Source organism: Tripterygium wilfordii, chromosome 12 (assembly GCF_013401445.1).
Source record: "Tripterygium wilfordii isolate XIE 37 chromosome 12, ASM1340144v1, whole genome shotgun sequence".
In the NCBI taxonomy this organism is placed as follows: domain Eukaryota; kingdom Viridiplantae; phylum Streptophyta; class Magnoliopsida; order Celastrales; family Celastraceae; genus Tripterygium; species Tripterygium wilfordii.
In genome coordinates, this window is record NC_052243.1 from 2,701,583 (window position 1) to 2,725,492 (window position 23,910).

At 38.1% G+C, this 23,910-nt stretch overlaps 3 protein-coding genes across 9 annotated transcripts; 2 read left to right on the forward strand and 1 right to left on the reverse strand.

Annotated features, from left to right (window-relative positions):
* Positions 1 to 1,543: 1,543 nt before the first annotated feature.
* Positions 1,544 to 4,134, reverse strand: LOC120010942 (annexin-like protein RJ4). Of its 4 annotated transcripts, XM_038861896.1 has the most exons (8): positions 3,926 to 4,134; positions 3,703 to 3,817; positions 3,425 to 3,581; positions 3,119 to 3,264; positions 2,790 to 3,008; positions 2,504 to 2,716; positions 2,349 to 2,438; positions 1,544 to 2,023 (listed from the first exon to the last, which is right to left on the reverse strand). In XM_038861896.1, the coding sequence occupies exons 3-8, from the start codon at positions 3,501 to 3,503 to the stop codon at positions 1,820 to 1,822; spliced, it is 951 nt and encodes a 316-aa protein (XP_038717824.1). In that variant the 5' UTR covers positions 3,504 to 3,581; positions 3,703 to 3,817; positions 3,926 to 4,134; the 3' UTR covers positions 1,544 to 1,819. The 4 variants fall into 4 exon arrangements, with proteins under 4 accessions (XP_038717824.1, XP_038717822.1, XP_038717823.1 ...); XM_038861894.1 differs by having other exon boundaries at positions 3,425 to 3,817; XM_038861895.1 differs by having other exon boundaries at positions 3,778 to 4,134.
* A 189-nt stretch (positions 4,135 to 4,323) lies between these two features.
* On the forward strand, positions 4,324 to 11,820 carry LOC120010941 (enhancer of polycomb-like protein 1). 2 transcript variants are annotated; one of them, XM_038861890.1, is made up of 13 exons: positions 4,325 to 4,736; positions 4,836 to 4,965; positions 5,043 to 5,145; positions 5,470 to 5,593; positions 7,436 to 7,501; positions 7,691 to 7,729; positions 8,028 to 8,108; positions 8,253 to 8,300; positions 9,167 to 9,217; positions 9,325 to 9,393; positions 9,785 to 10,030; positions 10,494 to 11,195; positions 11,659 to 11,820. In XM_038861890.1, exons 1-12 carry the CDS (start codon positions 4,587 to 4,589, stop codon positions 10,743 to 10,745), a joined length of 1,359 nt encoding a protein of 452 aa, XP_038717818.1. In that variant the 5' UTR covers positions 4,325 to 4,586; the 3' UTR covers positions 10,746 to 11,195; positions 11,659 to 11,820. The 2 variants fall into 2 exon arrangements, with proteins under 2 accessions (XP_038717819.1, XP_038717818.1); XM_038861891.1 differs by lacking the exon at positions 11,659 to 11,820 and having other exon boundaries at positions 4,324 to 4,736; positions 9,785 to 9,919; positions 10,494 to 10,985.
* LOC120010938 (histone acetyltransferase HAC1-like) lies at positions 11,071 to 23,892 on the forward strand. 3 transcript variants are annotated; one of them, XM_038861888.1, is made up of 17 exons: positions 11,071 to 11,195; positions 13,388 to 13,665; positions 14,531 to 14,645; positions 14,886 to 15,195; positions 15,291 to 15,776; positions 15,887 to 17,700; positions 18,306 to 18,602; positions 18,703 to 18,981; positions 19,582 to 19,710; positions 19,862 to 20,062; positions 20,171 to 20,313; positions 20,426 to 20,735; positions 20,988 to 21,127; positions 21,489 to 21,567; positions 21,687 to 22,079; positions 22,762 to 22,979; positions 23,118 to 23,892. In XM_038861888.1, exons 2-17 carry the CDS (start codon positions 13,451 to 13,453, stop codon positions 23,227 to 23,229), a joined length of 5,241 nt encoding a protein of 1,746 aa, XP_038717816.1. In that variant the 5' UTR covers positions 11,071 to 11,195; positions 13,388 to 13,450; the 3' UTR covers positions 23,230 to 23,892. The 3 variants fall into 3 exon arrangements, with proteins under 3 accessions (XP_038717816.1, XP_038717815.1, XP_038717817.1); XM_038861887.1 differs by lacking the exon at positions 11,071 to 11,195 and adding an exon at positions 12,825 to 13,142; XM_038861889.1 differs by lacking the exon at positions 11,071 to 11,195 and having other exon boundaries at positions 13,546 to 13,681.
* The last annotated feature ends 18 nt before the right edge of the window (positions 23,893 to 23,910 follow it).

Sequence of the window (23,910 nt, forward strand, 5' to 3'; positions counted from 1 at the left end):
AGGAAGCAATCCACTAATATTGGACAAAAGAGATAACGTGCTTGCAAAAAGTTCTTTTCAATTGATATCTTTTTTGATATTTTATAACCAATTTCATAAAATATACCTTGCAGGGAAACATAATTTTAGTTAAGGTAAATTGGTTGCCAATTTTTGTTCCCTTTTAACTATAAGGAAATGAATATATTCCACCTATATATAAATATTCATATTGCTAATTTATTCCATTATAATAAAATTATAATTACTCAGAGTTTATATGAATAAAGCCTCTTGCTCATAAAACATTGTGGGTTTGATTTTTACCGAGTCTGACACGTAATTGTGATATACATGCTTGGCATTATGATTTGTGACATATTGCGCGGACCATGAATTTACAGTACTTTATTTTGAATTTGATATTACAATATTTTCATTCAATTTATTTCCATAATAGTTCTTGAAACAATAAAAATCCAAGACATCTTTCTTAAATAATATTCGAATTAGTTAAATAAATTGAATATTACTTGTTGACAGTTGACACTAAAAATAGTGGGCTGGGTAACGGCCCAAGTCGTGAAAGATTTTATGATAAGTGGCTCAATAGGGCCAGAAGTTCAATTTGATGGGCTAAATATTTTAAAGCCCATGAAATTATTGAGCCGTGAAAGACCAAAATCTTGTATACGGGTCGGGTGAAAAAACCAAACATGCCCTCCTTCCCGCGTTAAAGTAACGTCTCTGCCCCAAAGGAATCCTAATTGGAAAGTCGGTTGGTTCCTCTGAACCCTAATATATACATACAGTCGGATACTCTCTCTTTCAATTACATTCGCTCTCAGTTGGAGAACAAATCTTGCTTTCTCTGTTTGGCAGTTGTTCTTCTTCATCAAAAGAAACGAAGAACATCGATTATTGCCATGGAAAGGGAGTTTCTGCGTTTGATTGACGTCGCAAGGAAGGCTGCCGCTGCTGCTTCTGCACTCAACGGGGTTTCCCCGAGTGGTCCTGAGGTTTTCGGCTGTGTCGACGCTCTGAAACGGCTCCAAGACTTCCCGGCGACACCCGCTCTTGTTGAGTCAACTCACAAGGCATCCAATCCTCAAAATTCGTAATGCCGCCGCTGCCTTGATTCAGAAATCGAAGAACGGAAGCTGTGATCATCAGCATTGCAAACAGAGCATGAAAGGTCACACCAGATGACCAGATGAACTTGTAAGCATGACCGCGGAAGAAGAGATGGAAAGCCATCAAAGGAGGAGAGAAAATCCAGAACTGCAAGAGATGGACTTCTGAAGTTTTTTTTGGTACAAATTCTGTTCTTTGTTCTGCTTTGAAGTTATATTTAATATGGTGAAACTTGATTAGTTGAATAGTTATGAATTAGTAGAATGTAAATTGTTTATGTGGATTTATGAAATATTCAGAAATTTTTACATATATGCAGCATGAATACATTTGTGTGATTGCTTTGTTTTCAATACATAATATTTCCTCTGTATCTCATTTGAACAAAAGCATATTCATATGGATCATATATACATTGTTACTGTTGCACTAAGAGAAAAAGAAGGATACGGTAACTTGAAGAAACTAAAGGCGAAAATTCCCAAACTAGTGAGTTCTATGCACTTGAAGCTAAGCCTAAAGTAAGTCATAAAACCAAGAGATAGTCAACTCTCAGTTTCTTATTAGAAAATAGGACCAGAACTTTTGCCACACACACATAGAAATCTAAGACCAAAGACATAGGAAAAACAGCCTCACAACAGCAAAGTTAAACTGATACACCAACATTTTAAGACATAAAAGTTGAAAATGATGGATGAGAAGTTCAATCCTCCTTCCCTAGCAGAGTGAGGAGGAAGGCCTTGTAATCACCCGAAGTTTCCTTGGCCACATCATGATCAAGCGACACACTGTTTCGCTTGTAATAAACCTCCTTGATGTCCTTCAAGTCCTTCTCTGCCTTTGTAACGATCACACGAGTAAGTCCATCCTCATCAGTCCCATTCCTCCTGAGGGCATTGCGCAAAACCTGTCACATAAAACACCATAAGTAAAGTCCATTGGAGGAAGAAAGAACTCAAATCATGAGAAGTATTTTGCTGGAATGTCTGCTGCGCCGCCCGGTGAGACCCTGAATCCATTTTTTGATGTGTACACAAAACAAACCCCATTGATAAGTATGAATTAGCACAACTGCTGGTAAAGTCCGCAGCATTTGCAGCTGTTTTAATTTCTATGGGTATTTATGCGGCGGCTGTGTGTGCTTAACTTTAATGTCCCGGGTCATTGCTCCAACAGAATCATATTGAATACATCTGCTGTGAATTTCAATCTTCATATTAAAGAAAAATCACCTTTTCATAATACTTCTGGTGGTCATTGGTGCATCGAATAGTCGTATGCAACGCCTTCACAAAATCATTGTCTTTAACACCCGATAACGCCTAACCAAAAACAGAATACATGTCATTAATGATAGGGAAAATTTTATCTGCAAGTTAATATGTACCTTAGAGATGGAAATGCCATGGTCATCTCTATAGCGGTTGAAAGTCGCCATAAGCTGGGCCTTGCTCCTTGTAGTCAAGATCCTGATAACTTCTTCATGATTATACTCCTCAGCTTTAATAGCATTGTGAAGAATCTCAGCTTCATTGTCTGCTAATCTTGCATTCACTTCATCAATGGTGGACCTATATGCAGTCACTAGGCCAACCAAGAGCTGTGACAAGCAGTTTTAGTGAACTTAGTTACTAATGAAATATGACTACAAATCTGCTTGTTGGGGTGCATACCTTGCGTATGTCACCCGTGGTGTGGGATGCCAAGTCTTCCTCCAACGAGTTCTTGTAGCGGATCTGGTAGGCCTTTCTCACAGCAAAGAGCTCTTTTGGGGATAGAACGCAAGCGATTTCGATGATTACATGATATTCAGGACTGCCCTTCTTGAAAGCTACATTAGCAAGTACTGCATCTCTATCTGCTGGATCCAACATCCATCTATACATTGCTTTCTGTATTGAACAAAAAAAATACAAAGTTTCATATTGTCACTGATCCATTCTTAAACAGAGGAAATAGCAGAACAAGTTCTAAGTTGACAATAACAATTTAAGGTAATAACCTCCAAGTCCCCTGAAAGCTCGGACTCGAAACGCTTGATCAGATCTTCCTTAAAAATTTCTCCATAGTGGAGCCTGATTTGATGCCTTTGAGATGCATTTCTGTGACCCAATATTTTGATCAAATTCTTCTCATCAGTTCCCCAACCTGATGAGATTGGAAAAGAAATTATTTATAACAGCATCTATATTCATCCAACATACATACAAAGCACTTAGCTTCTTCACAGACAAAATTGTGCAGATCATGAATTTGATGAACTTATATACTAAATTTATGGATGCAGGAGAGAGAGAGATAGACTAACCTTCACAAGCCTTTCTTATTGCTTCTGCATCGTCGGCCGGAGAGAAGTTACCATGATCAATAGCAATCAGAGTAGCCATTACAGAACCTTTTTTTTTCTCCAGAAAGTCGTTGGTGAAGAAGCCTTATCTATCTACTATTTTATATAAGTAGTCTTGCTGCACACCCTTCTATGGATAATAATAATAATATTGAAAGAATCACCATTGAAAGCATAAGTTGTTTGAACATCAATTATAAATGAATAAAAACAAGTCAATCAACATCTTGGTTGATTACCTGCTCTTTCCTACCACATGCATTTGTAACTTTCAAACATTGTTTTATTCAATTCAGAAACTAATAGAAACTCACTCTCCAAGGATCCAAAAATTCTAGCTTCTTGTCAGAGAACCTGCTTGTGGGCCAATATAGAAGCAGCCATTGTTTAGAATCTTGAGAGGACGCATCAAACAGTGGGCAGGGGGATGGGGTTGCCGGGAACATCAATGAAGAGACTCACTTCAGATCAGCTGCTGGTGGAGCATGAATATCACCATCTTGCAGCACTAGTGACTACTCCGCAGCCAGGATGATCGGGATACCAGCTCCTGAGATCTCTATGATTATTGTTTGGCCAACACTAATCGCAAGAATGGATCAATAGCTCCAAATTATTGTGCAAATAAATAAAATCAGAGATAAGACTTAGTCCAATCGTCCGATGAGCATGTTGAGTCGTAAAATTCTCGGTTAAAAAAAGTAGATAACTATTGTCTTTGACCAATAGGGGTTGGTCGATTTGCCGCCCAATAAAGAAATTGGGCCGAAAAGAGTATTGAAGGAGCCCGGCCTAAAAAACAGCTCTTGCAGGCCCAGTAGCGGAGGGCAATTCGAAGCCTGTCATCGAAGTTCTCTTTCCCTCTTCCATTTCTTCTCCCCTCTCACTCTCACGACACATTATAAAGCGACTGAGCTGAAAAACAAACACAGAATCTCTCTTATCTCGCTTCGCAGCTTCGGATATCATACCCTTGTATGTGTGGTAGAAGAAGAAAGCACGAAAAAGCGAAACACAATTCAAATTCTGCAACAAACCGAAACCCTAGAATTCGAACAGGGAAGTAGTAGATACGTCGAAATTGAATGAGAGTAGAAGCAGTGACTTGCGAGATAGAGAGAGAATGAGTAGGTTGTCGTTCAGGCCACGGCCTCTGGACATACACAAGAAGCTGCCAATTGTGAAGTCACTCAAGGACATTGAAGACGACGAGACCTCTACTTCTACACGCAATTCTCACTTCCTCCTCCGTCTTTCCGAGACCGATAACGAGGTATCTAAACATTGAATTGAATGTTCTGTGATGTTCTTTTTTTTGTTCTATAACTTGTTTTAGGTTAGAAATAATGAAATTGTTGGTTTGGTGTAATAGGTGCATCAGGTTCCGAGCAAGAAATTAGCTAACGAAATACCAACACCTCAGTATGTGGTGGTGGATACTTATGAGAGAGACTATTCACGCACCTTCGCTCAACCCACTTCATATGTACGTGCTCGGGGAGGTACCAACGTTTCCTACTTTTTCATTGCACATTGTTGCTGTCTCTTGATTTTAATTGATATACTTGCTTGCATGCAGCTCGCGCTGAGATTGGAGAGTTTGTTGAGTATGACATCGACAATGAGGATGGCGATTGGCTTCGTGAATTCAACCAAGATAAGAAGATTCTCAATCCCGAGAAGTAATTGCTTTCTTCCTTTCATTGACTCTACTAATGTGCTCTCCTTTCGGGTCAGCATGTGTTAATGACCCTGTATCTTTTTTTTGAATCAAAAAAGTTTATTCAAGCACCAAAGGAGTGCAACCCAAAAGAAAATAAGGAGAGCGCAGCCCTAAAAGCTACAAACTACATGAATTCATATAATCAAAAACATTCCCTGATAGGGGTGCACTCCATAACTTTAGACATTCCAGCCATTTTTCTAAGAAAACTTCTAAGGATGACTTGTTGTTGTTAATGACCCTGTATGGTAATATTTATTTTTTTGCCATATTTGTAATGTAGGCTTGAGAGTCTTATTTTCAAGCTGGAGGTCTTGGATCAGAAAGCTCGCGAAAGAGCAGGCATTATAACACCTACTATTGGTTTGCCTATTCCTGTTCTCCTGCAATTTGATGCTGCAGTAGAGGTGTGTATTTGGTTTCACACTTTCACTGTTATGCCTTTTTCGGTGCTAGTTCTAATTCTTAGCCTTTATGTTTATTCTTGGTTCTCCTATTCCTGTTATACTGCAATTTGACGCTGCAATAGTGGTGAATATTTGGTGTCACAGTGTGCCTTTTTCGGGTGCTAGTTCCAGTCCTTACCCTTTTTAATTTTCTAATTTATTAGCTCCTTGAATATGGTCATGTTCATCAGAGTTGAAATTTTCCTGTAACCTATTCACAATATAGAGTTGTACTACTGTTGTATGTGGAGGAGGAGGAGGAGGGGGGGGGGGGGGATAATAGACATCTGAGCTCAGTCATTCCATGTTTTTAACTTGCTAGTGCTCTCTTTTGGGCTTTTTTTTCCATTGCGCATTCTACAAGGCAGACATGAATTTGCTGCTCTCTGAACTTTCTTCCCCTACCTGCTCCATCATTCTTTTTGAATGGAAACATTTTGTCGAAGGCACCAAGAAGGTGCAAACTGGCAAATAAAAGGAGTCCAAGATTAGAGCATCATTGTTACATAGAAAAGCATATTAAATGAGTAAAATTTTCTTGTGTCCTGAAGATAAGGTGAGCTTTTGAATGGTGTTTGACTAATGCAGGCAAATCAACAAAGGAAAAGGAAATTGTAAATCAAACCAACGTTTGATGTAAGAACACACTGGAATCCACCAGAAATTGAGAGAAACTCTCTAGGGTTTTCATATATTTGATAGAATACGAGATAATGACCTCTAGGACCGGCTACATACCTAATATGAAGTAAAACACCAAAATATAAAAAGTTGTAAAAACACCCCTGAAACAGAAAACACTTGATTTGAGGCCCTAAACGATGGAATTTTGCAAAACTAGGGTAGGGCCAAGGGCCAAAGGCACTTGGTTCGGATCAAAACGCCGTTTCGCTTCAGCGGGTCAAATTTCATCGAAAACAGACGTTTGCAAATTTTCCAGTTCTGCAACCACACCTTCAAAATGATTTCTACTAGCTGGTAAAAGTGGTAATTAACTCCAACTTTCTGTTTGCCTCAAATCAGCTCCAAATTAACCGAAATCAACTTCAAAACAACTCAAAATCATCTCCTATATCATTGACATGTTTTTGAGTACTGAATATAGGTGGGTTAATGCTCTCATGGTCATCATTGTGTGAATGAGCAAAATTTTCTTGAGTTAGTGATGATATTTTATGGATGACTTTTGTGCTTCGGGCTGTATTCTCCCAACTAGAATGAAGTGCATTTTAAAAAGCTAAGAAAGTGCAACTTTTATGCGGGAAATGTGCTCTTGCTTTGTTGTTGAAACATATAATGTAGAAAAGAATTATGTAGCTGCTCATGATACTCAAAACTAGGGATGTCAATTCTACCCTCACCCGGAGGTGGAGGGTACCCGCTAACCCTACCCGCAATTTTGAATTGCAGGTAGAGTGAGGGTACTGAATTTTCCATACCCGTGAGGGTGAGGATAGGGTGAGTTTTGAGTACCTCTATACCTGCATACAAGCATAAAAAAATAGTAATTGAATAAAGCATAAAATATAAATAAACAGTAATTATAATAAACTCCAATACACAGTTACATGCCAACCACTTAAGCCATAGTCCAATGTCAATTCCCACATAAAAGGCCATAGTCCAATGCAACAAAAATGGCCTTTTGACTCTATTGCATTTTTAGATTATAGAAATATATCCTATTGTTCATTATCTCTGTATTTTGATGTTTTGCTGGAGGATGTGCTGTCTCTTAAGCATTTGATGAAGATGCATCTGCTGGCATTAATCTTAATTTTCTTCTTTTCCTTTCAATGATAGGCTCTCCAGGCTCAGTCCATTCGATATGCAGTTTTCCAGTCTGTTTTTAACTATTGGAAAGAAAAGGTAATGGCTTACATGGCATATTGAAGAAATATGAAAGTATCGGAACTTTGACTTCCTTGGTTGTTCGAAAGATGTGAATTTGTGTTTGAAACCATATAGTATATACTTGATATTTTAAAAAATAATAGAAGAGATTTATAATTAAGTTTTATGCATGTTATTTGATCTATTCTCTTTTCTTTTGATCAGCGTGAAAGGTGGCAAAAGCCTATTTTGCGGCGTTTGCAGGTTAGTATCTGGTCATACTGGGAAGTTGCTTCTGTATAGAATTATCTAAATGTACGTTGCTCTCTAATCACTCTGTTTTTTTTAAGTGCTCGCCAAATACTTATTTTCAAGTACAGGCCACCGTAGGGCGTAGGGTAATTTGGGGAGAGTTAGGCTATAAATGATGAAAATTTACAGCTTTAAGGTTCACAGAAGTGACAGTTTTTTTATGTATGCATGAGACAGGTTGCTTCAACTGCATATTATGGACCTTTTAACCAGCCTGACTTCAAATTCCTCCTTTTCTCCCCTTGTGCAGCCGCCTCCGCCTGTTAATGATACCAATCCATTCAACGTCTTTAGGCGAAGAGAGAAAGCCCATAAACTGCACACAAGACGGGTAAGAGGCCGAGTCTGTCATGTACAGTCTTTTACATGTTCTTCTTGCTTATGATGCTGCCAAGATGGTAAATTTGCAAGAATTGTCAACCTAACATGTGTTACTTATTGGTATGTTAAGCTCTTCTTTTTTTCTTATCTACAGATGCAAAGGAGGGAAAACAATGTACAATCATTTGAAAAGCTTCGCCAGGTGAGCACCTTTGTACATCCATTATCATGCTTACTGCTTACTCGAAAGCTGATGGTTTGCACATTGAATGTCCATGGAGGATCCTCATGCTGAATTTCCTCTAATAGTGGTTGTTAATGCATATTCGTAAGAGGCTATGAGAAAACATGTATTATTTCTCTGTAATGGTATAGCTTTTGGTACGATTATCATGCTGTTTGTGCTTTTAAGTCTCTTTTTTTTTTATTTTAATTTCCAGTGTTTTATCGAAATTTACTTTTCATTTCCCTAAGAAAAATACATCTAGGTTCTTTCTTTTTGAAGTTTTTGTATGCGGCATCTTTTACACATCTATTGGCTGGCGTAATTTCCTTTTTTATGTTTTTCCCGACATTTTGTATTACTTTCTTGCTTTGTTTTAGTTCAGGGTTAGTAGTGATGTTTTAAAGAGCTTATGTGAGTCGCTTGTGACTTTTGATGATTTCATAGATTTTTCTTAGGATTAATGATTGAGATTAAAAGAGGCATTGTAGCCCTTATAAGTCTTTTAAGACTCTTTGTATGCTGCTGCTTTCATCTGTAATATTGAATGCTTATTTGATCCTAGAGACTATTTGTCTCGTCTCTCTAATTTTCTTGTTCCTTACTATAACTCTGGTCTTGTTGCATCAATATAAATATATCAAATCAAACACTTTCAGTTCTTGTTCAATTATCTTAGATGTGTGCTTCACGGGAAGAAGCATGTGATGTCTCCATTAACACGTCTATTTTACTTTCTACGGTTGTCTTACAGATATGTAGTCATGAGTCATGAGTCATCATATAACATACTGTTTAGTTACTAAAATTTTTTGACACTTCCATTTGCGGTTGACTATTTTCAGGTCAGGAGAAACCTTGACCAAGCCAAGACAATTCTTGAAGCTCTTATCAAGGTTTTCTTTTCTTTTATATTAGGTCAAAGTTATACAGGTGTATAAAAACTGTTTATGGCTATATAAATTATTTGTGTTCTCATTGCCTAATTATGCCTTATATCCAGAGAGAAGAGAGAAAGAGAGAAGTGATGGATAGTGAAGTTAGCCTCCAGAGGATCCAAATGAAGTACAAGGTAACTTTTTGTGTTCTGTATGATGTTCACTCTTATGTGTAGCCGTTAGGGTTAGCATGGAGCAGAGATGCCTATCCATGTCTTAGGTGACACTGGTGCGGAATGTTACATGAGGATTATATTTATCTACTTAGTGAAGAGTTCTCTAAATATCATCATTGCGTGCTCCAAGTCCTAATCTATTCATATAGAATGTCATTCACCACGCCAGTTATTATTTTATTCTATTTTAGGCAAGCAATATTCTTCAGGTGGGTTCTTTTTCTTTTCTTTGTCCCCCTCTTAATTGTTACTGCTTTTTCTCCCCCAACCAATGGTGTGGGTATGTGTTCTTATTATGATTGAAATATATTATTAATTGATTCTTGACTTTGATTGATGTATTATTTAGCATGAAACTGAGCTCCTTGAGGATAGCTTGGCTTTTCCTGGATTTCCTCCAGCTTCTTGCAAGTTTGGCTCAAGTGACGACGAATATGTGGACTCAGATGACCTTGCCAGCAGTCATCCACGCTTGCGACCAGCTGTACGTTCCAATCTCCCTTTAACAGATTCAAACTTGCTCATGGTTCCTGCAGGAGGCATGAAGCAAGAATTTAGGCGGCGGCATACACCTCAGGGATGGCTCCATAAATTGGTAAAATGATTTCATTGTTCCAAATTCAGAAACTCGCATTCCTCACTTTCTTTCTTGCCCAAGCTATAATCTCACAAAATATATGATTACTATTGACTTTTTTTTGAGTGATTTTTATAACTTGTAAAAGCCTAACCGCTTCACTATCAACTCACAGATGAAATGTCTCAGAAAAGCTACTCCTTTACCGTTTGCGTCAGGGAAAAAAAAAGAAAATAAAACTAAAGAGCATCATAGGTGTGCCAACCAATGTGAAGAACAACTTACACAACAGGATTTCCAGAAAACTACTTACCAAAAAATCTCGAGAAAACTAATCATATGAAGCTCTTCTTCAAGCTTATCAAAAAAAAAAAAAAAAAACGAAGCTCTTCTTCAAATGTGTACTCACTAACTATGAAGGCGTCATTAGTTTTCCAGCTCCTTGGAAACTTGTTCCAACTATTGCTTTTGGTCTTTGCAGGATCCTCTTGAACCAGTTTTGTTGTTCACGAAACCCCTGGTTCCAGAAAAATTGGCAGCAACAGGCATTGTACCGCCTTTGGAGTGTTCAACAAAGAATGGTGCTTCTACACCACCTTATAAATTTCATGGGCGAATTGGTCGAGGAGGGCGCATAATATTTGATAGATGGAATCCATTTTGGCCAAGTCCTATTGATTCCGGTAACTCTGTTTACATACCATCACGAGCCCGTCCATGTACCTACAGATGAAGTAGTTAATTGTATTCTCCTGCCTCCAGCTGTAACATGAACTATTCGGAGAAGATTCACCTCGGCATTGATTCTAGCTGTACAGTGGGGAAATTCAAAACTATGGGTGGGGGTAGTGAATATTTTTGTAGGCATAGTCATGGGTATTTTAGGCCATGGCTGGAAGCTGCACCTCATGTATCATGTTACTTCTGAACGTTAATGTTTGTTGAGAAGCAAGTTCTCTAGCCCTTCCTTTGCCCTTGCCCTTGTCCTCTCTCTCTCTCTCTCTCTCTCTCTCTCCCCACTATACTAAAACATCTGCTCTGCTTTGGCTTCCCAGTGTAAAAAAAAAACACTATTTGAGCTACTAATGAGATGTAAGCACTCCTGGAATCTCTAAGAAGCAGGTCATTGGTACTTATCGTGGAAAGCAGAAAGGATAACCACAGAGCAATTCTCTCCTTCAAGGTAAGTTATACTATACTGTTTAGCAAGTTTGAGTCATTTGAATAGCTATTTTCAGCTGTTGTGCTGGCCATTTGGTAATATTCTAAGAGGAGCAGTGACTTGTCCTTCAGTTGCTTGGTAGAACTACTTTTGTATTTAGTTAGTATTTTTTGCCAGGATGATTCTGGATCCCTGAGATTTTGCTCACCAGCCTCATTTTTTTGAACAAATGGCATGTGTTCTGAGTGTTCGGAAGAATTAAGAATTAAACGTCCTGTGCTTTAGTCATTTGATTATAACAGTGGATTGCAACATAAATCAAGACTTGATGCATCTGAATAGTTAGAATGCCTTCCCTGAGTTGGGCATTAATCGCTAGTCCTGACTCTTCCAGTTCTTCTTCCTTTGGGTAGAAAAGATTGGCTAGAGCCTTATATGCATGCTGCATAATTGTGAGCAACTTTTCCATGTCTTCTTTTTAAAGTACGTCTGCAAAGCTTAAAGCTTGAGTAGTTGGTCCTGGTTCCAAATGCTTTGGAGCGGAAAATTTTCTTGTTTGAACCTTACTAGTCATGTCTCTTCCTTGCAAAGGAGAAATATGTGACAAAACATGTTTTTGCAGGTGTATTTCCATGGCGGAAAATCTGGGATCGGACATGCATATATAGTAGTTTGACATTGCATGAAGCCTAAACCTTGTTTGTACGAATGTCCTTCCATTTTACAGTTTACAGGAGTCTAGTTGGGAAGCCATGAACCCTAAAAGTGTTTTTTTTTTTTTAAATTTAATTTATTTGTGGAATTTTTTTGTATGTTTTAGATTACATTAGCGTAGGAACCCCATTAATGTACCACAAGAAACCTCAATCTTAGATATTTTGAGTTTAGATAATTTTTTAAATTGTTTTGAATGTGCTTAGTATGCTGTTTTTTTTTTTTTTTTTTTTTTTTTAAAATAAATGTTATAATTATCTAGAAATATTCCTTTTTGGCATGTAAATGAGAGCTCCTCAACGTCATATAAGTTTTATTTTCTAAAAAATGAACAAGAACAAATAAAGATAAATAGTGTCGAACTTTATTTTAAATTTTTTTATTATTATGGAATCGCTAATCATATTTTTATGAGTGGGAAGCCACAATCATTATTCTTTGGGTCTATTATAATCTGTAAACCACTTGTGACTGACAAATACACGCTAATTTTTCAATAGAAATTGAACTCATAATAACTTCCAAAGAGAAAAGCCCTGATAATTTATCAACTCACTAATCAATATATTATATTATAAGAAATTGGGAGATGCATGGTATAAAATAGTCGCATAATATCCAAGTTAACACACAAAAAGGTAATTACAGTTATTAATATTAGCGTATATACTTTTTTTTGAAAAAAATTTTAAGGGATGGAGAGGTTTGAACTCAATACTTCTATATGAGATACACAAATGAGTGCTATATGAATTATTACTCGTGATTCTCATATAAGCGTATATACTTAAAAAATAAAAAACATATGTACACATATTTTCCCCCCTATTTTGGCTTTTGACAAAAACTAATCCCTCCCTGGATTGAATCCTGGAAGGCTGGAATCCAAACCAAACATCCAAAAAAAAAGAAAATAAATTAAATTTAAAATTGAAAAAGAAATAATTCAACGCGGACACACAGTCACAGCTTCGACTATCCTTTTCCCTCTCTTTGCTCGAACAACAATTAACTTTTAGGATTGTGATTTGAATTGTTAATTTTTCTCTAAATTTCTATTCGTAATTTGTGAAATACCCTATCTGAGTTCCCCTTTCGATTCAGCAATCTCTTGCTCTATTTTGGTTTAATAAGCTTGTCAATACGCACGTGCTGATTTGGACCTTCCTCGATCGTCACCGGCCTTGTCGTCGTCGTCGATCCCGGTGCTCAATCTGTTCGTTTTCTCTCTCAAGGTTTCGCTAGGGTTTTAAGGTTTGATTTCTGTTAGATTGTGGAACGTTAATTAGGGTTGCTTGCAATTGTTTGGTTCATCAATTTTGTGGCTATTGTGTGATTCCCCTCAAAAATTAGTTTGCTTTTTGGGTTGTTTTGGATATAGGGTGCTTCATTCTGGTTGAGTGACGCGAGTTTTGTTCAATTTGGCTATGGACGATGGTTAATTTTGTAGCAAGTTCAGTTAGTTGATGTGATGTTTGTTTCAATTTTATTGTGTGCAGGGGAACCTAGAAGTGAAATAGTAGGAGAAGCATGAATGGGATAGTAGTTTGGAGTAAGGTTTCATGAATGTGCAGGCGCATATGTCAGGGCAGATATCCGGCCAGGTCACCAATCAGCCTGGCTTGCCCCAGCAGAATGTCAATGCCCAGATGCCGAATTTTGCCGCTGCTGCTGGTGGCAGTGGCGCTGGGGGTGTTCCTGTTGGAGGTCCTCAAAATAATTTGCTCAATATGGGCCCCGAGATCATCCGAGCTCGTGAAGGCATGAGAGAGAGGATGTAAGACATTTTCTATGTGTGTCTTGCTTGTTGCTGTTGGTTTTTGTTGATTGCACTGAAAGGATTTCTGTTTGCAGCATGATTGTATTTGAAAAGGTTCTAGAAAGTTTGAACTTGAACATGTACACTGTGATGATATTTATTATGACGTCATGTTTAGTCTAAAGGTAACCTATTACTCTATTAGGCTATTACCAATTTGTTGTGCTTCTTATTGCCCTTCTAATAGATTGACATTGTTGTTTGTGTGTGTGTTTCTGTTGCGTACAGTTGCAAATGATGCACCCCAGACACTTGTAGTTATTCACTTTCTAAGAAGGGATAGTAATTAACACTCAGAGTGGACATTATTTTAACAGTGTATCAAGAAACTATTCTCCCCTTCTCCCAAAAGATTTATTGCACCTTGTTTGCTTTAGTTTGTTCTGTAAGGTATTTACTTGTTAATTTTCAAATGTATACGTATGTTTGTCAGCTGCTGTTAATGGAAACCAATTTACTGTATTTAAACTGATAAATACATGAAACTTTTGTGGCTGATGATGTCGTATTTTCTGTGGAGAAGCTAGATCCTTGTGATGCTTTTTTGTGTTTGTTAACGCCATTATGATGCTTCTCCTTCGCCCTTTTTTCTAAAAAAATATTTCTCCAATAAAGGTTTTGTTACTCTTTCCTACTTCCCATAGTAAAATTTTACTATTGTTTCTGTCGTTGTTATTGAATGAAGAGCAATTCTTATGTCGAAAATTTGTTGCTATTTTCAATAAAAAAAAAGTTTTGCTATCATGTATATAAGTCTGCTGTTTATAGTTTTTGCTACTTTTCTCTTTCAATGACTGGAGCTCTATCTTCTACTTGCTTGCAGATTTGAGATGGTTGAACGTCGGCAGCCACAGCCTTTTAATGAGGCACAAAAGCAGAGGTTTATAGATGTTGCAAAACGCATAGAGGAGGGCTTATTTAAAACCGCTCTTACAAAGGTTCATTACTACTTTTACACGCTTCTTCATGGTTGTTATTTTCTTCTTTCAGTTTAATCCTTCGATTTCCTAACTTTTTTTTTTTATAGAACTAACTGGAAAGTTAATTGGTTTGTAATTCTTCCCTTTTGCATCAATTTTTGAAGTTGTGTTTTGATGTCCCTTTGCAATCCTAGAAAATGTGCTGTGTTCGTGCGATGTTCTTTAATGATAATATTCAACAATATTTATTCATTGTAGGAAGAATATTTGAATCTTCGAACGTTAGAGAGCCGTATGGCTACTTTGCTCAAGAGGCCACATGCAAGTAGCCATAACCAGCGATATCCACAGCTAGTTAATTCCTCATGCTCCTCCAATTCCATTGGCACTATGATACCAACCCCTGGACTGTCACATGCGGGAAACTCAAATTTGATGGTCAGCTCTGCTGTAGATACTTCAATGATTGCTGCCAGTGTTAGCGATAGCATGCCACCTACAGCTGTCAATGCTGGAAGCATGTTGCCAGCTGGTGGATTGCATGGTGGCTCGTTTAATAGATCTGATGGTATATACTTGAGCAATAAATCTTTGATTTTTTGTTGTTCTTTAAATGAGACCCTGTTGTTGTGATACATGCTAGACAATCTATTTTTTTTTCAGGATTTTTTGCAAATGGATATCAGCAATTGCCTGCCAATTTCTCCATCGGCTCTGGAGGAAACATGTCATCAGTCGGTTTGCAAAGAATGGCAAGCCAAATGATTCCCACTCCTGGATTTAATAGCAACAATAATCAGTCTTACGTGAATATGGAGTCTTCTAACAATGGTGGCGGCTTTTCAACTGTTGAATCTACAATGGTCACACAGCCGCAGCAGCAAAAGCAGTATGTTGGGGGTCAAAATAGCCGTATATTGCAGAACCTTGGTAGCCAAATGGGTAGTGGTATTAGGTCAGGCTTGCAGCAGAAACCTTATGGGCCGTTGAATGGGGCTTTAACTGGTGGACTGGGGATGATTGGGGGTAATATACAACTTGTGAATGAATCTGGAACGTCTGAGGGATATCCGGCCGCTACGCCATATGCTAATTCACCTAAAACCTTGCAACACCAATTTGATCACCATCAGCGAGCAGTGATGCAGGGTACTCTGTTTTTTTTTCTTCCCAACAAGAGCTTTGCCTTTGTTTTTTTTTTTTTTGGAATCTGAAACTTTACATGGGCCTCTTCTTACAACAATCATTTAATTTGTCAGGTGATGGATATGGAATGAGCAATGCTGATTCCTTTGGGTCTGGAAACTTCTATGGTGCCGTAACATCTGTTGGATCCATGATGAATAGTCAGAACTTGGGTTCAATGTCTATGCCCAAAACCAACTCTTCCATGATGAGTAATCAGTCAAATTTACATAGTGCACACCAGGCTCTACCTGTGAAACGGGAGCCCATTGATCAATCTGAAAAGATGAGTTTCCAGTCTTCAAGACTCTTACAATCTAATGAACAACACCAGTTTCAGCAGCAGCCTCATCAGTTTCAACAACAGCAGCAATTTGTCCAAAAACAACAAAAGCAGCAAAAGCAGCAGCTACAGAATTTGTTAAATAATGATATCTATGGTCAGTCTCAGCTGCCATCGAATCTTTGCCGTCAGGTGAAGCATGAGCCCGGAGTGGAGCACCAGAATGGAGCTCTGCAATCTCAATCCTCTGAGCATCTCCAACTCTATGCGTTACAGAACCAATTCCAGCAAAATTCTGCTGAAGATCGCTTAAGGGATTCTCAACAATTCTCTGTTCCATCTGACCAGCATGATATCCACTCATCACTATCGCAAAACTCCCATCAAATGCAACAAATGTTGCACCCACATCAGTTAGTTTCTGAGTCTCAAACTGAATTTAGCTCTCTTCCTGTTGTGTCACAATCAGACCCCCTACTGCAGGGTAAATGGAATACTGTATCACTTGACAGGAGTCGCATGCCAGGAAACTTGTCACATGATCAGCATGCCCTTGAGGATTTCCGTCAGAGAATATCTGGGAAAAATGAAGCTCACCGCAATAACTTATCTTCGGAAGGTCTTGCTATTGGTCAAACTGGTTCTTCTGGGATCCCAGAAATGCCCCCAAATTCCAGTGGGGAAACATTTAAACTTTCCAATGGAAAAGATCACCGGTTTAGGAATCAGCAGAGATGGCTTCTGTTCTTACAGCATGCTCGTCGATGTGCTGCACCTGAAGGAACATGTTTGGAATTTCATTGCAGTATTGTGCAAGAATTGTGGAGACACATGAAAAGATGCAATTCATCTCAATGCCAATATCTTCGTTGCCAACGCACCAAGACATTGATTCTGCATCATAGGCATTGCAGGGACCCTGTTTGCCCGGTTTGTGTTCCTGTCAATAATTATATCCAGACACAATTCAAGGCACGTGCCCTTTCGGGCGCTGATTCTAACATCCCCAGTTCTAATGGATGTGCTAGATCATATGATCCTGGAGACAATTCAGCTAGGCCAATTTCACAAACACCATCAATGATTGAAAAGTTTGAAGATCATCAGACATCCTTAAAACGCATTAAGGTAGATCAGTCCTCCCAATCTCTTATATCTGATAGTGAAAAACCTGCAGTATTAGCTCCAGCAATCAGTGAACCTCATCTATCACAGGATCTTCAGTGCCAAGATTATCAGAATGGTGATATACCTGTCAAATCTGAGTTAATGGAAGCGAATATGGAAGTGCCTGTTGGTTCTGGTCAAGGGAGTTCTCATATCAGTGAGATCAACAAGCAAAATGCATCTGATATTGGAAATAAGAGGCTTGACTCTCACCCTATTGTTTGCAAGGAGCCTTCTGGTGTGGCTATTAAGCAAGAGAGCATCAAAGTGGAGAGAGAGACTGAACAACCTAAGCAAGAAAATGCCACTCAGCCAGCTGAAAATGCTGCTGGAACAAAATCTGGGAAGAACAAAATAAAAGGAGTTTCGTTGACAGAACTGTTCACTCCAGAGCAAGTTAGGGAGCATATCACAGGCCTTCGGCAGTGGGTTGGCCAGGTGAGTTTAATGTACATCTGTGTTTCTAGAGGTTATTAGTTTTAGTAATTCAATGTAAATTGTTGAAGAATGTAATTCATGCAGTTAATGTTATGTGAAACTATTTTGTACGCAATTTTCGTGTTCCCATCATATGCCATATTATATCAGTGTGTGTGCATTTACCTTAATTCAACATTCTCTCTCTTTTGTTATGATTCGTCACGGCTTTGCTTCAATTTTTTTCATGTTTTTGGTACAATTTACAATTCTTTATCACTATTGCTTCAATGAACGTCTTCGGTTACTTATTCAGTTCTTACCCGAGTCTATAGAGTCAGTCTTTAGTCTTTTCCCCCTTATTTGTACTCTGCCAGTCTGCCCTTTTAACCTGATTTTATAAATCATTCAATTCTGGAGTTGCTTCTAGCTCTCAAGAGGCCCTTCTTGCCGAGGGGGTGGTTTACTTTTTATGCTTCGTTTTACTTCTGTGTATATGTTAGCATCTTCTAATTAGTTCCTGGACCTTTTATCCTGCAGTGTAAACCTCGTATACTAGTAGCCATTCAGAAACCACTAGTGTTTTGTTAAATATGTTTTTTTTTTCTCGTTTTCTTTTTGGACAGAGTAAAGCGAAGGCAGAAAAGAATCAAGCTATGGAGCATTCTATGAGCGACAACTCTTGTCAATTATGTGCTGTTGAGAACCTTACTTTTGAACCACCACCTATCTATTGTACACCATGTGGTGCACGCATTAAACGAAATGCAATGTACTATACAATGGGAGCTGGTGATACACGTCATTATTTCTGTATCCCATGCTATAATGAGGCTCGTGGGGATGCTATTGTTGTTGATGGCACTGCCATTCCAAAGGCAAGGCTCGAGAAGAAGAAAAATGATGAGGAGACAGAAGAATGGGTAGGTTTTATTCATAGCATTGTTCTAGTTGACATTTCTTTTTTTTTGTTTATTCCATAAACACTTGCTAGTATTTTTTTGACTTCCAATGCTCCTGCAGTGGGTTCAATGTGATAAGTGTGAAGCTTGGCAGCACCAAATATGTGGTTTGTTTAATGGCCGAAGGAATGACGGTGGCCAAGCTGAATATACCTGTCCTAATTGCTATATGGTAGAGGTTGAAAGAGGAGAGCGTAAGCCCTTACCGCAGAGTGCCGTTCTTGGGGCAAAAGATTTACCAAGAACAGTCCTTAGTGACCAAATAGAACAGAGATTATTCAGAAGGCTGAAGCAAGAACGACAAGAGAGGGCGAGGCGTGAAGGGAAAAGTTTTGATGAGGTGATTTGCCATCATGCCTTATGTTATGCTATTTTGGGTGATAATTGAATATGTGCTATTTATGATTATATTGATAGAACCTTATTTATTGTAGTAGGGATGCTCTAATAGCTACCAGTACAAATCTTCTTCATATCTCGAAGACATTTCTAGACTGAAGCAGACCATTGTCATCTAATAACTGAAACAAATTCAATTTATGAAGTCCCTGCTTTAGTCTTGTGTTAGTTGTAGCCTAATTGTTCTTAATGTTTTGCCAAAAGTAAACTGAGATCACTTCGAGCTTTCGTATTTTATAATTTTTCCCCCAGATATCAGTATATTAATCAATTTCGCCATTTTCTTTTCCCCTAAAGTATATTGCTTGTAATTTCTGTTCTTATAAAGCGCTTTCTTTAGACGTTGCAGTTAACTATGACATCTCTACTAGCTCCTCTTATGTATAATTCTATATTAAATGCCATTAGCATGCTTGGGCATTATGGAGGAATTCTAATTTTGTGATTTCTTGTGAAATCTAATGAGTAGTGCAAGTAATTTTGCCATTATCACACTGATTTTTACATAAGTCCCACTTTAATTATTTTTTCCACTTTCCAGGTTATTGGAGTAGAAGCACTTGTGGTTCGGGTTGTTTCATCGGTTGACAAAAAACTGGAAGTAAAGCAGCGATTCCTTGAAATTTTTCGAGAAGAGAATTACCCAACAGAGTTCCCCTATAAATCCAAGGTGTGCAGAAATTATCTTTGAAGTTTTTTGTTACATGAATCACTTGTAGTAGTGTATATATAATATTGAACTTCTCGGATTCTATAGCATAAGTCAGCTAAGCCTTCCCAACTGATCATTCTGGACTAATAACTGATGGGTTTTCTTCCAGGTAATTTTGTTGTTTCAGAAAATTGAAGGTGTGGAAGTATGCCTGTTTGGCATGTATGTTCAAGAATTTGGATCCGAATGTGCTTTTCCAAATCAACGTCGTGTTTATCTTTCATACCTAGATTCTGTCAAGTACTTTAGACCTGAGATCAAAGCAGTGACTGGGGAGGCTCTCCGTACTTTTGTATATCATGAAATTCTGGTATGTTCCAATTCTCAGATATTATTTACTTTGCATGTGCTTTGGCTGATAAATGCAGTTGAAGTATGAGAATGAGCTGTTGACCTCTAATTCTATTTCTGCTTCCAGATTGGATACCTGGAGTACTGCAAGAAACGGGGATTTAGTAGTTGCTATATATGGTCTTGCCCCCCTTTAAAGGGTGAAGATTATATATTATATTGCCATCCTGAAATTCAGAAGACACCAAAATTTGATAAACTTCGAGAATGGTAAACCAAAGAGCAGTTAACTGATAGATTTTAATTACTTTGTCGTTACGAATAATTTCTGAATCTCCTCTTACTCCTCTCTTTTGGATGCACCACCATTTTTATATTTCAGGTACTTGGCAATGTTAAGAAAAGCTGCAAAGGAAAATGTTGTCGTTGATCTCACCAATTTATATGACCATTTCTTTGTATCTACTGGTGAATGTAAGGCTAAGGTAACAGCAGCTAGGCTACCATATTTTGATGGTGACTATTGGCCTGGTGCTGCGGATGATTTAATTTATCAGATGCATCAAGAAGAAGATGGCCAAAAACAGAATAAGAAAGGGACCAAGAAAACTATAACAAAAAGGGCTCTAAAAGCATCTGGTCAGTCTGATCTTTCAGGAAATGCGTCAAAGGATCTACTGCTGATGCATAAGGTAAATTCTTTCTCCATATGAATTATGGGTTTTGCCCGCTGTATCTTTCAATTTTAGTCATATTATTGTTTTATGAAGTAGAATCTTTGTTAGCAGATCTTTGGAATCGTGTGTTATGTAATGATTTGTGGATCTGGGTTTATTATTGTTATTAATTTTCCTTTGCATTTGCATGAACTGAAGAATTTAATGTTCTTTCTTTTGAATGTCGATTCTTACAAATTCTGTCTTCTTTTTTCCCTTTTTGCTCAGCTTGGCGAGGCTATTTCTCCCATGAAGGAAGATTTTATCATGGTTCATTTGCAGCATTGCTGTAACCATTGTTGTCTTCTTATGGTATCTGGAACTCGTTGGGTTTGCAACCAGTGCAAAAACTTTCAGATGTGTGAGAAGTAAGAATTCTTCATTCTTTACCCGCATCTTTATAATTGCGCATACTGCAGATGTGATCTAGTGCTTGTTATTAGAACTTGATAGGAGTAATTCTAATCATACCTTGGTTATATACAACCATTGACTGAAAGCTATATATATATTGGATTGAGACTGGAAGCTAAATTTTGATACCTAAAAGAGGCGAAGATACCCTTCAAGTTTGTCTGAATTGTTGGTGCGAGACACTTAAAAATCAATAGTTTTATTTGGTTCCTTGGTGCCATTATCTCATTAGGAGTTTATGTTATCCTTGTTCTCTTTCCACTAAATTAGTTATTTTCAACTTGAATGACCTCTGAGTGCATCCTTGTGGCTCAGGTGTTATGATGCAGAACAAAGGCGTGAAGAAAGAGAGAGACATCCTGTCAATCAGAGGGAGAAACATGTATTCTATCCAGTAAGTTGGTAGTGCCAATATTTAGTTTGGCTGCTACCTAGTCTATATGATCATTGCTGGATGAAAACCTTCTTGTTTTGTGTTTCTCACTGGAAAATATTTCATCTTTAATGATACAGGTGGAGATAACTGATGTACCTGCTGATACAAAGGATAAAGATGAGATTCTTGAAAGCGAATTCTTTGACACCAGACAGGCATTTCTAAGTCTCTGTCAAGGAAACCACTATCAGTATGATACCTTACGGCGAGCTAAACATTCATCAATGATGGTCCTTTACCATCTTCACAATCCAACTGCTCCAGCTTTCGTGACTACATGCAATGTATGCCATCTTGACATTGAGACTGGCCAAGGTTGGCGCTGTGAAGTTTGCCCTGATTATGATGTATGCAATGCTTGTTACCAAAAGGATGGAGGCATCGATCATCCTCATAAGTTGACAAATCATCCATCCATGGCTGAGCGTGATGCTCAAAATAAAGAAGCTAGGCAGATGCGTGTTGTACAGGTACTAAAAATCATGCTTATTAGTCTATTCTAGCTTTATTGTTGTCCAAGTTGCTGCATGTCATTAGAAGTTCTTTTAACATTTCAATGCCCTGAAATTGGTTATTTTTACTGGAGTTTGGGTTATGCTCCTTTTTATATTCTTTGGAGACATACAAGTAAACATTATTGGATAGATGATTATTTCTCTTGTGACATTTGCCTTCTTTTATGAGGCCGAGTGCAATCCTTATATTTGTCCCATATTGATGTCTCGGTATTTTTCGTAGTGTTGCAAGAATGGATAAAACAACATAAAATGTTCTACATATTGTAAATTTGATTTGTGTTTTTTCTTTGTACCTTTTACTTTACATGTTTTCTCATGTGCACCGGAATTTATATTCTTGTGAACTCATGCTGATTGTTAACATCTGCTGTTTCAATTGAAGGTCATTATTATTACTTTTTAAGTTATGTATTCTCAACAGTTCACCATCTTCTCCAATTTCTTAACTGTAAATCAACGAACAAATTGAATAAAAAGTTCTTTGAGATGTTATACAACTTAACGAGGATATGAAGAGTTGTACTATTTCGGCTATACATAGAAGTGCTATAGGAGGAAATATTTCATGGACATTTGTGTTTTAAACCCCTCTGCATCATCTGTCCTAACAGAAATCATTGTGTGAAAATTGCAGCTTAGGAAAATGCTTGATCTTCTGGTGCACGCATCTCAGTGTCGTTCTCCACATTGCCAATATCCAAATTGTCGTAAGGTGAAGGGGCTTTTCCGGCACGGGATACAATGCAGGATACGAGCATCTGGAGGATGTGTTCTTTGTAAGAAAATGTGGTATCTATTGCAACTTCATGCAAGGGCGTGCAAAGAATCTGATTGCCACGTGCCGCGTTGCAGGTAATATGCACCGCCTTCAAACTCATCTTCAAGTGGATCACTTGTTTCTCTTTCTATCTTCTCTGTTGTCTATCTAAATAATCTAATATGATGTGTATTTTATACGTTGTTTTGTTAAATGTTTGATAATTTATACAGAGATCTAAAAGAACATTTAAGGAGGCTGCAGCAGCAATCTGATTCTCGCCGAAGGGCTGCTGTGATGGAGATGATGAGACAGAGAGCCGCGGAGGTTGCCAATACTGGTTAAAACTGATTGTAAATATAATATGGTTCTTTTGAAGGAACGCGTCAAGAAAGGAGATTAGAAATTAGTTTTGTGCTGCTCCACTGGAACACTGTCGGGACGGAGGCAGTGATAGGAGAAGTTGTTATCCAGAAAAAGGGTGGCGGATGATAGTACAGCAGATTGGTTTCAAAACACAGTAGTCGAGGAACGATTCTTTCATTTTTCTCTATCGCCATGATTGAAAGTTCAAAGGAGTTTTATTCACCGGACTGCTCTCACTTTGTCAACACTCAACGGTAGTTACTTGGGTGGGGAATTTTGTAATACTGGTGTGTTAGTCCATCCCCTGATTTGGTGATTCTTTGATATCATATCCTCAATGTATTCTGTTAAACACCATCCGTGGTGGCCAGTGAGTGTACTATAATTGGGTCTAATTTGTCAACAAATATTTCTCGCAAGAGGAATATGGGAAGGAGGATAGCTTGGAATCCCCCAGCCCCCCCCCCCCCCCCCCCCCCCCCCCGCCGGTTGTAGATCGTGTTGGTATAAATGAAATGTCCCAAGTAGTGTTTAAGACGACTCCGGTGATTTCTATCTGTTTCTTTCTGCATATAAGATTTATTGATATTGTCAGGAACATTTTCTTATGTAAATGTCAAAAGATGCATTTTTTTTTCGCAAGATAATCAGCTAGTTTAG

What these genes read in the sequence shown, in the direction of transcription:
- LOC120010942 (XM_038861896.1), bottom strand. Translation starts at nt 3,503, where the DNA reads ATGGCTACTCTGATTGCTATTGATCATGGTAACTTCTCTCCGGCCGAC. An exon ending in AATAAGAAAGGCTTGTGAAG is followed by an intron (nt 3,265 to 3,424) that starts GTTAGTCTATCT and finishes CAATCTCATCAG; the next exon opens with GTTGGGGAACTGATGAGAAG. An exon ending in AGCTTTCAGGGGACTTGGAG is followed by an intron (nt 3,009 to 3,118) that starts GTTATTACCTTA and finishes TGTTCAATACAG; the next exon opens with AAAGCAATGTATAGATGGAT.
- LOC120010938 (XM_038861888.1), top strand. Translation starts at nt 13,451, where the DNA reads ATGAATGTGCAGGCGCATATGTCAGGGCAGATATCCGGCCAGGTCACC. An exon ending in AAGGGAAAAGTTTTGATGAG is followed by an intron (nt 18,982 to 19,581) that starts GTGATTTGCCAT and finishes TCCACTTTCCAG; the next exon opens with GTTATTGGAGTAGAAGCACT. An exon ending in AACTTTCAGATGTGTGAGAA is followed by an intron (nt 21,128 to 21,488) that starts GTAAGAATTCTT and finishes CTTGTGGCTCAG; the next exon opens with GTGTTATGATGCAGAACAAA.
- LOC120010941 (XM_038861890.1), top strand. Translation starts at nt 4,587, where the DNA reads ATGAGTAGGTTGTCGTTCAGGCCACGGCCTCTGGACATACACAAGAAG. An exon ending in CTATTTTGCGGCGTTTGCAG is followed by an intron (nt 7,730 to 8,027) that starts GTTAGTATCTGG and finishes CCCCTTGTGCAG; the next exon opens with CCGCCTCCGCCTGTTAATGA. An exon ending in CATTTGAAAAGCTTCGCCAG is followed by an intron (nt 8,301 to 9,166) that starts GTGAGCACCTTT and finishes GACTATTTTCAG; the next exon opens with GTCAGGAGAAACCTTGACCA.